General features: G+C 35.9%; 1 protein-coding gene across 1 annotated transcript; it reads right to left on the bottom strand.

Annotated features, from left to right (window-relative positions):
* Positions 1-1,803: 1,803 nt before the first annotated feature.
* LOC119590004 (calcipressin-1-like) lies at positions 1,804-10,846 on the bottom strand. Its single transcript, XM_037938713.1, has 4 exons — positions 10,580-10,846; positions 4,034-4,207; positions 3,589-3,760; positions 1,804-2,403 (listed from the first exon to the last, which is right to left on the bottom strand). The coding sequence occupies exons 1-4, from the start codon at positions 10,742-10,744 to the stop codon at positions 2,270-2,272; spliced, it is 645 nt and encodes a 214-aa protein (XP_037794641.1). The 5' UTR covers positions 10,745-10,846; the 3' UTR covers positions 1,804-2,269.
* Positions 10,847-12,408: the final 1,562 nt, after the last annotated feature.

A 12,408-nucleotide genomic window follows, 5' to 3' on the forward strand; every position in this document is an offset into this window, starting at 1 on the left:
AATGAGATTTTCCTTTGGAAAGAGAATCCTAAAAAAAGGAAGAAAAAATGAAAAATGAATGCTGTAAAACATGCAGTACTCATTATCATAAATTTCATAAGACTGTTTGCAATGTTAATCTGCAAAGATGGTAATAACTGTTGCTAATTTTAGGGGCTGATGTTCCCTAGTTGGAGTCTTTGAATCTGAACAAAGGACAGTTAAATAATGAAAGGATATAAATGAAAGAATAATTGCACAATGCAAGACATGCAGTTACATATACATTAAATTTGGTGTCAAAAGATTTACATTCATGACTGATGGATACCTTACAGATTTTACTCTTAAAAGACTTCATTTTTAAAAAAGAAAGTGTGGAAAAATGAGGGACAGTCTCTGGAAGTCTTGCAAGATCATCCCTTGAAGGTAGAGTTTAATGACTAAGTCATGCTAAGGTGCAATAATGTACACTATTAATTGGTATTACCATACCATGATGTTTGATTTCCTTTTTCATGTTGTTAAGAACAACTGACTGATGTCAGTAGACTTTTATTAATATCAAGCTAAGTCTGATGTTTATTTTCATTACTCCATTTTCGAGAATGGTCAGTGATAACTTTTCTTTCACCTTAAAATGACTGTATTCTATCACTATCACTTTTCACATACTCCATAGTCAGGGCCAGATTAAGAGTTTGCAGGGTTGTAGGCTGTTTCTAATAATTTAATATGTGTATGTGTGTGGGGAGCATCCATGGATGACAGGAGCTCCTAAATAGTCTAGGTCAGAAGAATGCCTACCAATGTAATGTGTAAAATTTACAATAAATTGTACCTATGAGACTACATTATGGTACCTAACCTTAGGACTGGGATCCCTCAGGATGCCTACCTGACCAAGACCTTAATCCAGCCCTGTTCAAAAGTCTATCTAAGAACAATTACTTATGACCGGCCCAAGTTGAAGGGATAAAACCAGGTTATCTAACTGAGCAATTCAGGTGCTGATATTGAAAACTGTTCCCTGAAAGTCACACCTAGTCATATCATTAATCATGCCTAACGTAATATGAAACATGAAGAAAAATTCAAAGAAACCTTAATCACCACAGCTATACTACTTACACATGGATTCACTTGCTATAAAAATCATCACATGAAAGCCAGTGATAGGCTGCTGTAAGACAACTTGCTCCACAGGCTGGGCAGGAAAATACCAAACACATCAAGTTTACATATTCCTACTAGTGATTAGGGTCACATCAAGTCTATGGCTGGTTCCACAAGCCACAAAGGTATTCCAGAAATATCAAGCAACAGTCCATATCTAGACAGACTCTTGAGTGGATCTATGTACCATGTATGTATATATGTATTGATATTTATACACATATCCCCCACCCCCTTTTTCTCTCTGTCTTTCTTTCTCTCCCTCCCTCCCTCTCGCTTTTCTCTCTCTCTCTCTCTCCTCCCCCCCCCCCCCCTCCCTCTCTCTCTCTCTCTCTCTCTCTCTCTCTCTCTCTCTCCTCTCTCCTCCCTCCTCTCTCTCCTCTCCCTCTCCTCCTCTCTCCCTCCCCTCCCTCCCCCTCTCTCCCTCTCCTCTCTCCCTCTCCTTCTCCCTCCCCCCTCTCCTTCTCCCTTCCCCTTCCATCTCCCTCTCCCTCCCTCCCTCCATCTCCCTCTCCCTCTCCCTCCTCCCTCTCCTCTCCCTCTCCCTCCATCTTCCTCTCCCTCCATCTCCCTCTCCCTCTCTCTCCCTCCCTCCCTCCATCTCCCTCCCTGTGTGTGTGTGTGTGTGTGTGTGTGTGTGTGTGTGTGTGTGTGTGTGTGTGTGTGTGTGTGTGTGTGTGTGTGTGTGTGTGTGTGTGTGTGTGTGTGTGTGTGTGTGTGTGTGTGTACATATATATACATAAACAAACATATTTACATAGACAGACTGACAGATTATTAACTTCATTTTTTGGGATTACAGAGGGCCTTAAGAAGCCAAAAAGACCCTAGCGGCTACGTGCTATCCCTTTCCAATATAGCCTTTAATAAAATTAGGCTCTTATGATTAAGACAGGTGAATGTGTGTCTGCATACACAAACATCCTGTGTATGTATGCAATATATACCAACATATCTTGATTTATATATGTACACAAAAACACACATACTCATGATCTCATCCAAAGATTCCTAGAAAGGCTTGCTCTGTGACAAAAAGAAAAAAAGAAAAAAGAAAAAAAGAGAAAAAAAAAAAAAATCCTTAAAATACATGAGACTATCAATTCACAGTGCATTAAGTGGAGGACTGTGGCCGACGTGTCTGGATGATTTGGGGCTTTGGACCTCCCGGGTTGTCTGCTTCCTCGCAAATGTGGACTATTATTCCAGGCTTATCTTCCATTGGGGGATGAAGTTCATGACTCTCGCCTGAAAAGAAATATATCAACTCAGAAATGCTGAGGAGGAATTTCAAAATTAGCTCATTGACTCAATGGAGACAGGTGCATCACGACCTGCACGTGCCTAAAACTCTTCAGGATGTATGGATTGTAGGCCTGGTCCACAGCGTCATGGGCAGTATCCTTGGCTCCTTGCCTCCCTTTTGCAATGTTATTATCTCTTTTTCTGCATAAGCGTTATTTACTTTTTTGCCATATTTGTCTATTGTTTTGTTGTATCAAGATGGTAATAGACTATATTCCTTGAGCAGATTTCATATTATATCTCTAGGTAGTCTACACCACTGTGTGGTAACAGTAACAATAAGTAACACTGTGTTATCTGAGTCATAAAAAGAGATAATTTGATTTTCTATAACACACACTGTGCTGCCAGGCATGTCCAACAGGAATAGGTTCCAGTGCAGTGTCTTCCCTGGAGATGGTATTCTTCCAGTCATGGTTCACAGACAACATTTCACCCTTGTTTATCAATGGAAATAATGCAAGAGCCCCATTCTAAATGCCCACTGAGTCTTATTTTTCTCCAGGAAATGTGTGCACTATGTTGAGTCATTCCCGTCTGCCTGGCCCTCAAATAAATTTTTCATGACATGCTGGTCATGTCAGCAGGATACAATGGTTAATCATACTAAGTAGGAAAAAATTATTACTTCTGCAAGAAGTTTATGTATTCTATCAAATCTTGTTTTATGCTTACATTATTAATACAAAATGCGCTTGCATACAAGAAGTTGGCATCATGGTTTTATCATATCATTATTATATTTTACTAACAGAAAAGCAACTTCACAATCACTTAGTTACCAAGGATTCAGTTACTAGATCTATCTCAAACCTTAATATTTTGAGTGAAAGAAAAATGTTCTATACTTATCATTACAGTTATAACATAATACTACTACTAATGACATCAATTATACCAAACACTAATATCAGCATTATTAGAAATAGAAACTTTTTCCTAAAAATTCAAGGTATAGGGTAATTAGGTGACTAAGCATTTTGTGAAGCCATAAAAGAGTAGTACATCAATAAGCTAAATATATTCAAATAAATTTTCTGCTAACATTCAATGTCCATATCTCAAGGCAGTACAGATTGTAAAAAGTATGAATATACCACTAATATTAAACTAAATGATATACTGTACCTGGAGCTAGACTAGCTACAGCAGCAATAAGGTCATAATTGATAACAGGTTCAGCTTCTTCAACAGGTTCCCAGCCTACAGGTGGAGATGCCGGCGGGGATATCAAGAACTGCTTCTCTCGTTTTGGAGGTTGTAGGTGTGGCCCGTCTCGACTGCTCCCAAGGACAATAGGCTATCCAAACAGAAGCAAGAATACTAATTATAAACTTGCAAGTTCTTAAGCTTATTAAGTATGGGCAAAAATATAAGTTTCCGCATAATAATTTCCCTAAACATTTTTGAAAACTATTTAAAAAGGTGAAGAAAACATCATCTATATAGTACAAGCTAGTAAGTTTAAAACAAGTAACTATCTGTATTTTGATATATTCAAATCTACTTGATAATCTCGATAGTCATCAATAAAAATTAATTGATTATGATTAGCCTTGAGCAGAACACTCACCTGAGTGAAGTAGCATTTTATGACTTCCCCCTGGAACTCTGTCATATGGAGTTTGATACGTGCTGCAGCAGCTTGTGTGGGGGTTGCAAAGTTTACACGTACTCTTCGGAAGCTTTTGAAATACTGGAAGGTTGCAGTCTCATCTATGTCTTCAAAGAGCAACTCAAATATATTCTGTGGGTTAAAAAGATTTGTTATATAAATTATTAGTCTTGTACTGTGCTATGTCTAATTGCTCTACTATGTGAACCCTAAATTGGGCTTAAAACAAAACTATATGGTTTACTCTCACACCTATGATTAATAAAAAACTGTCAAGTAATGGCCTAGAATAAGGGTGAAACAGATATAAAGAAAAGAAGGGAGGGCAGTATGGAGGGAGGAAGAGAGGAAGGGAGGGAGGGAGAGAGAGCGCTGAGAGAGTAGAGAGAGAATGAGAATAGAGAGAGAATAAAAGAGAGAGTAAGAGAGAAAAATTGAGAAAGATAAGATGAGAGGGATGAAAAGATATATAAATAAATAATATATAGATATGAGATTATATATATATATATAGAAGTATATATAGTACGATGAGTATATATATACACATTATATATGATAATACATATAGATATAATATATAGATATATTTTATATATATATATATATTAGATATATATATATAGATATAAGTAATATAGATTATATATATAGATATAGATATGTATATACTATATATATAATAGATATATATATATATATGATATATATATATATATATAAATACATAAAAATATATATATAAATATATATAAATACATATTACTAAATATATAAATATATATATATATATATATAATATATTAAATATATATATAAATATATATATATATAATATATATATAAATATATAATATATATATATATAATATATAAAAATATAAAAATATATAATATATATATATATATATATATATGAATGGTTTGTATATATGTGTATATATGTGTATAAAATATATATATATATCTATATCTATATCTATATATATATATATATATATATATATATATTATATATATATATATATATAATATAATATATATGAACGGTGTATATATGTGTATATGTGTGTATATAATGTGTGTGTGTGTGTGTGGGGTGTGTGTGTGTGTGTGTGTGTGTGTGTGTGTGGTGTGTGGGGTGTGTGTGTGTGTGTGTGTGTGTGTGTGTGTGTGTGTGTGTGTGTGTGTGTAGAAAAGGTATGAATGAGAATGAATATCTTCACAATACAAGAGATATAATTCTCATTCATACCTTTTCTACATTTGTCAATATGGAATACCGTTCACATATATATATATATATATATATATATATATATCATATATAATATATATATATATATATATATATATATACATATATATATATATACTATATATATATATATATATATATATACATATATATATATATATACATATATATATATATATATATACATATATATATAATATATATATATATATATATATATATATATATATATATATATATATATATATATATATATATATATATATATATATATATATTATATATATATATATATATATATTATATATGTTATATATATATTATATATTATATATATATATATATATATATATATATATATATATATATATATATATATATATATATATATATATATATACATATATATAAAATCTTTTCAATCCTCTATTCCCCTCTTTCTCATTCTTTCTCTTTATTTCTTTCTCTCACTCTCTCAGCTGCCACTGCTGATAGCCTAGTGCAAAAAAAGGAGCAGCTCTGCATAAGCCTCCCATGCCAGCCTGTCCATCATTGAGACTCCTGCAGTGCTTCCTCGTGGCCACCCAGGGAAAATGGGCACCTTGTGGTCCCAAGCTAAACTGTGGGGATCTCAGGACGAGTGGTGACCTCTGCTATCGAGGGAATTGGAGCAGTTGGGAGTTGAGGTGGCTGCCCTCTTGAAGGTGAGAAGACCTGGCAGCGGCACTATCAGTATGGGTGGGTACACCTACTACTGGTCGGGCTGTGGTATTGGTCATCACTTCCAGGGAATAGCCAGTGCCATCTGCAGCCGACTTCAATCCTCGGTAGTTCAGGTAACACTAATTGATAAGCGTATTATGGCACTGAGACTGAAGCATGCTTTTGGCTTCATATCTCTTATTGCTGTGTGTGCTCCTACCAATGTTTGTAAACTTGATGTGTAAGAGACATTGGCACTGTTCTGGGTGCCATCAATGCAGTGTCTAGCCATGATAAAGCTGGCTACGAGATGTCTGTTGGTCCCCATAGCTCGGGAGCTGATCCCAGCAGTGAGAACAGCCTCCTTCTCAGGGACTTTGCTAGGTCCCAGAAAATGAGGATTTCTGGCTCCACATCACTGGACATGGTATAGTGATTTGGGTACTGAGGCCAAGGAGATTGACCACATTCTTGTCAGCACTTGGAGGATCCTCCAGAATTGCAAGGTTTAGTGTAGTGCTCTAGGTTTAACTCGTGCTCAGTGGACCTAAGTGGTAGTGGTACCCTAGAGGTCCATTCAGGCAGCTCTTCGTTCCAGATGGCAATCTGATGGTTGTTCACTTGGCAACATGAGGGAGGAGGATGTGGGAGGAGAATTTCATCTCCCTGGAGACATTGGAGGCCACTGAAGTGCATCGCATGGCTTGGCTGAATGGCAATCAGGACTTGTGTCCCTCTTTGGTATGTAGGGCTCGGACACTGTGTGTGTAAGTGTATGTGTGTGTGTGTATATATACACACATGCAGACACAATGTATATAATATATCTATCTATCTACATATACACACACATACATATATATACACACACACATACACGCACGCACATGCACGCACGCACATGCACACGCACACACAGACACAATTGTTTGTATATATATATATTTATATATGTAACATTGTTTTGGTAAATGTCTGCACACAGATGGCTCCACCAAGTGCTTAGCTACAAAGAAGTTAATTATCAAACCTTTTCGTGAGTTTGTGGGAAAGATGTTTTTTACCAATGCTATCAATATCAATGCTGTTATCATTACTATAGACATTATAAGTATTATAGTGTTACTGACATTGCTAAAAGCAATATAAGATATCAGGAAATATTTCCAAAAGTCAAGGAAAAGGGTAAACAGGTGAGAAAGGTAGTACTTGCAATTGACTCATTGGTGAATTCATACTTGTGGAGCCATCTATGAGTACATACATATATCCCCACAACCCTCATCTTTGCCTACAGGTTTTGTTGATTAATTCTGTTAATTACTATGGATAATTGTTTAAAATAACTTTGCATCATCAATCTTGAGTACTGTAGTATCGATGGATACCACAATACCACTCTTTACCATCTAAATATGTTGAATTTATGATGCAGAAACCCCCCTTAACCCACAATCTTGGGCCTGATAGCAGAGGAGGGTACAGAGAAATTGAAGGGTAAAATGTTAATAGAATACAGTAAATCTGTAACTAGGTTAATCTTTACAGTATGGAGGTACTTAAGTAGGGCAAATTGAAGATGATATTCTTGTAGAGGACTAAAAGTTGTAGTCGTTTGTACAAGGAAAAATCTGCAAGCATGAACAGTAACTCCATGAATAAAGGAAGAATATTGTGGAAAGTGCCGCCCACAGCTTAAGTCCACTCGGCACTCTCTTGACGTGCATATTGTGGTGAAGATAATGTTTCTCAAGGGGGTGTTGGGGGCAGTACTCGAAGGGCATGCCCAGTCATGGCAACTTAGATTGTTGAATAAATTTTGTGACAAGCTGTTGGATTTCTGGTGAGCACATCCATACTGTAAAGAATTAACCATAAATATAGCAATAACATACAATTAACAAGTCAATGCATTGTGTAATGCATTGACAAAGAATCCACCAAGCATGTATGTCAGGATGAGAGAATCTCTTGGCCCTATCACCCTCCCAGTTGAGGACCTCACACCCTGTCAGTATCTATCAATCAGCATAGTAACATATAATTCCTAGGCTATATCCTGCTGTGTTCACCCCACATGTGGGTTGTACACTCTATCCTGCTGTGAATATGTAGAGGATTCTTTGTTCTCTAGGGTATTAGCCCCCTTGGGGGGTGGGGGTAACTTTCAACAGATTAGTGAGTGATTTCTATATTTGTTATTATACTATTGTTATTTTTCCCTGCAATTTCCCTGGTACCTTTCAAGCCCTCGCCTACTATCAAGTCTAAGACTGTGGGTAATGGTGAGGGGGGAGGTTCCGTGGTATAATAAAGATATATTTGGATAGTAGAGAGTGAGAGTAATCCATTGATAGCACAGTTGTTGAGATTAAATATGCAGAATACCTTCGCAAAACCACATTATCATAAAACTAATGCTAGTATACAAGCGACAGTTTTCCCCTACTATATATACACACATGCCTTTATTTCACACATGAAAAGCGTCTTTACTAAAACTTTCATGAATGTGTTGATTTCATATACTTTAACTATGAAAGCTGCACTGTCATATACTTAAACCATACCTTCTATCAAACTTAAATAATTTTCTAGTACACACAGCCATCCAACCTTGTAGTTATTATTCTTTATTTCAATAATTCATATTGTAATATCATGAATAATATAAATGAAAGTATTGGTAACTGTTTAAAAACTGTTAAACTGTTTAAGTCCCTATTACTCCAGCTATTCTTGGGAAATCCACAAACATCACCATATGAGCCAAAGACCTTCCTAACCAGAGGGGTTTATTCCCAGATGCCCATCCAATTACTGCATTTTCCTATTGCTAGCTCTGCTCCTTGACCCCCATCTGATTGCCATGGACTTACTCTCCATGTGGCATTAGTCACAACCTGTTTTCTTTATTTCTGATGTTATTCTTTGTCTGTGCACATTATTTCAAATATCAGTGCGCATAGTTTTTCTCTTTCTTCATGATAGTCATTACATTTTCCTCTAAATGAATACTAAAGTATTACATGTTGCACAACTTTTCAATTATCAAGGATATACCATATATGTAAAGTGTCTTATTTTGATAAAAATTTTCATTGGATGACAACCAGGATTACAAAATGTATGGAGTGGTTATCTTGACAAAAACTAGGGAATATATAAAATGAATTTTACAGATTCCATGGGGTTGGGAATATATAGATTGTAGGGACTGGAGGGCATAGGCCCTGACTAGGCGCATATAATACAACGGAGTCCAAAGGAGGGGGTAGCCCTCTGGCTAAGTGCATATAATACCACGGAGGCCTTGGAGAAGAGCCCCCTGGCAAAGGAATATATAGACTGTACTGTATAAATCCTAAGGGGTTAAGGTTAGGTCTGTTTATTTGTTAGGACACATTGTATGATTACCACGGGTGTTTTGGATGGTGTGAAATCCTGTAGATTTCACTGAACAATGGCTTTATTCAAGTTGAATTTTTCTAAAGTTAGCGCATCAATCAGTCGACTTTCAAAGATGGCAGGTACACCCATAGAGTTTCAGAACCAATTTCTGCACTAGTCTTATGCATTTTTGTTCTCTATTTTTCATATTGCAGCCTGTTTTACCCTGTAATTCCCTTGATATAATTCATACCTATCACATGAAGACTGTTGGCTGTGATTGAGACAGAAATGATAATCAAATTCCTTCTTAACATACTCGTATAAATATTGTTACAGAAATACACTTGTAACCATGTATTTGTGTGTGTTAGTGGCAATGAAAAAGCATACCAAACCAACTGTTTTGTGATTGGTTGGCTGCAGGGTGGCGCAAGAGTCCAGCGAAGTGATTGGCTGCCTGAGTGTAACTGATTGACAGGGTGTGCAAAAAGGGATCAGTGAGAGTGAGTGTGTTATGTGGCTGCAGCTGTGACTTGCACTTGATTGTTCTCCCCCAAAGAAAAGTGACAGCGATATTCTGCTGGGTCACAGGGGAAGTATAAGGCTGTTCTGAAGCTGTGTGTGTGTATAGAGTGACCACCTTTCCCCAATGTGACCTTTTTTGTCAATAAATCCTGTCTGTCATTTCACTGAGCCACGTAGGACAGGCAGTAAATGAGTGCAGCACTTGACACATAGTAAGTTGTGTGAGGCACTCAGTACTGTGGGCCTGTCTGTGTGTGACCCGCCCCACACTGGGCATCAAAAGGCGACAGATAGGCCAGATTGACCTGGTCACAAAATTAACCCGTAAACTTCAACTGAATAACCACATAATATACAGAGATATTCCTTAACCTTGCCCATGAAACCAAAACACCCTGAGAGAATGCAACCACAGAACCTTCCACCCCCCCACTCCCTGGCCACCTAGGGCCCCCGGGAGCTCTACTCTGGCCTGCAGCTCTGGTCAGGGTAGGACATGCCCTGGACAGCCCGGAGAGGGAGACCTTCCATCTAGCCACTCCTGCCACGTCCAGCAGACCGGACAAGGATAACAACTTTCTAGTTTTGTGAGGTCACGCCCAGGGTAGAGAGGGAAGGATCTTTACCTTCTGGTGAGGTTCCTCGAAGATGTGGGGTTGGAGGTTGGTCACGATGATGGAGGTCGGCTCGCTCTCCTGCTCCTCCAGGCTCTCTCCGTTCCCCATGGCCTCCTCCAGCTCTCCGTCTGGCGTCTCCATGCCTATGTCGTCAATGATCATGTCCACTTCCATAAAACAACACTCTCCCACGCTAATAACACTCTGCTTGTCCGCTTTCTTTCTATCACAACAATGCTGATAATTGGCGAGGTCGCTTGCACTCCGGCCCGCGTGTGATTGTGCCGGCAAAGAAAACGGAAAGGATGAGGGAGAGTCTTAACTAAACTGCAGGAAATTCATTTCTATCATAACATCTATTTGTTATCATCAAAACTATCATCACCTTCATCTTCCTCCTCCTTATCGTCATCAACATTGCTATCATTGTTAGCCATTATAATCATGATCAACACCATTATTTTTCTTTCTATTTTCATTACTATTCTTTCTGTCACATCCATTATCGTTCCTCAATACCATTACGATACTAATATAATAGTTGATAAAATAATGATAGTGATGGCACTCTTACAATTGCCATCATTTCTCATTAAATTATCATTTTCATCATTACTATTATCATTACTATCATCATCGTTATTTTTCTTAATATCATTATTTATTTTTATAGGACCTACATATTCTTCATCATCTTGATATTATCACTAGTTTTATTATTATTGTTATCGTTTTTAGCATTATCGTCATTGTTAATATCATTATTATTATATTATTATTATTATTATTATTTTTTTTATTATTATTATGGTGATGATGATGATGATAATGATGATGATTATCATTATCATTATTGTTATAATGATAATAATAATAATAATAATAATAATTATAATAATAATAATAATAATAATAATTATTATTATTATTACAATTATCAATTATTATTATTATTATTACTATTATTGTCATTGCTATTATTATAATCATTATTATTACTATATTATTACTGCTGTTATTATGATTATCATTATTATATTATTATTGTTATTGTTATTATTATTATGATTATCATTATTATTATTGCTATTATCTTTATCATTATCATTATCATTAGCACTATCATTATCATGATCCTCATTATTATTTTTACTATTATTATTATCAAATCATTATTATATTATTATTATCATTATATTATTATTATCTTTATTATTAATAATAATACTATAATTAATATTAATTATTTGCTATTATTACCATTATTATTATTGTTATTATTGTTGGTGTTGTTATTATTACCATTGTTATTATTATTATTATTATTACTATTGTTAGCATTACCGTTATTATTATTATTATTATTATTAATTTTTATTATTAGTTATTATTATTAATGTTATTGTTGTTATTATTATTATCATTATTATTATTATTATTATTGTTGTTGTTGTTATTATTATCATTATTATTATTACTATTATTATTATTAGGCCGCGGTGGCCTAATGGCGAGAGCGTCGGACTCAAGACTGTCACAACGCCAATCCGAGTTCGAGGGTTCGAGTCACCGGCCGGTGCGTTGTTTCCTTGGGCAAGGAACTTCACCTCGATTGCCTACCTAGCCACTGGGTGGGCAAGCCAGCCCAAGTCAGTGCTGGTCCCAAGCCCGGATAAATAGAGAGAATGATTACCTAAAAAAGGTAACACCGGCACTCTCCGTGGAAAGAAACTGGGGGACCCTACCACGTACTCACTCCAAGAGCATCACAACGGCAGCTCAAACATGAACCTATCGTAAAAAAAAAAAAAAAAAAAAAAAATTATATATATATACAT

This window comes from Penaeus monodon, chromosome 26 (genome assembly GCF_015228065.2).
Source record: "Penaeus monodon isolate SGIC_2016 chromosome 26, NSTDA_Pmon_1, whole genome shotgun sequence".
Lineage (NCBI taxonomy): Eukaryota > Metazoa > Arthropoda > Malacostraca > Decapoda > Penaeidae > Penaeus > Penaeus monodon.

Excerpts from the sequence above, each read along its gene's own strand:
- LOC119590004 (XM_037938713.1), bottom strand. The coding sequence starts at position 10,744 with ATGGAAGTGGACATGATCATTGACGACATAGGCATGGAGACGCCAGAC. Across the intron at positions 4,208-10,579 it reads TCGAGGAACCTCACCAGAAG|AATATATTTGAGTTGCTCTT; the intron begins GTAAAGATCCTT and ends TTTAACCCACAG. Across the intron at positions 3,761-4,033 it reads TAAAATGCTACTTCACTCAG|CCTATTGTCCTTGGGAGCAG; the intron begins GTGAGTGTTCTG and ends CTGTTTGGATAG.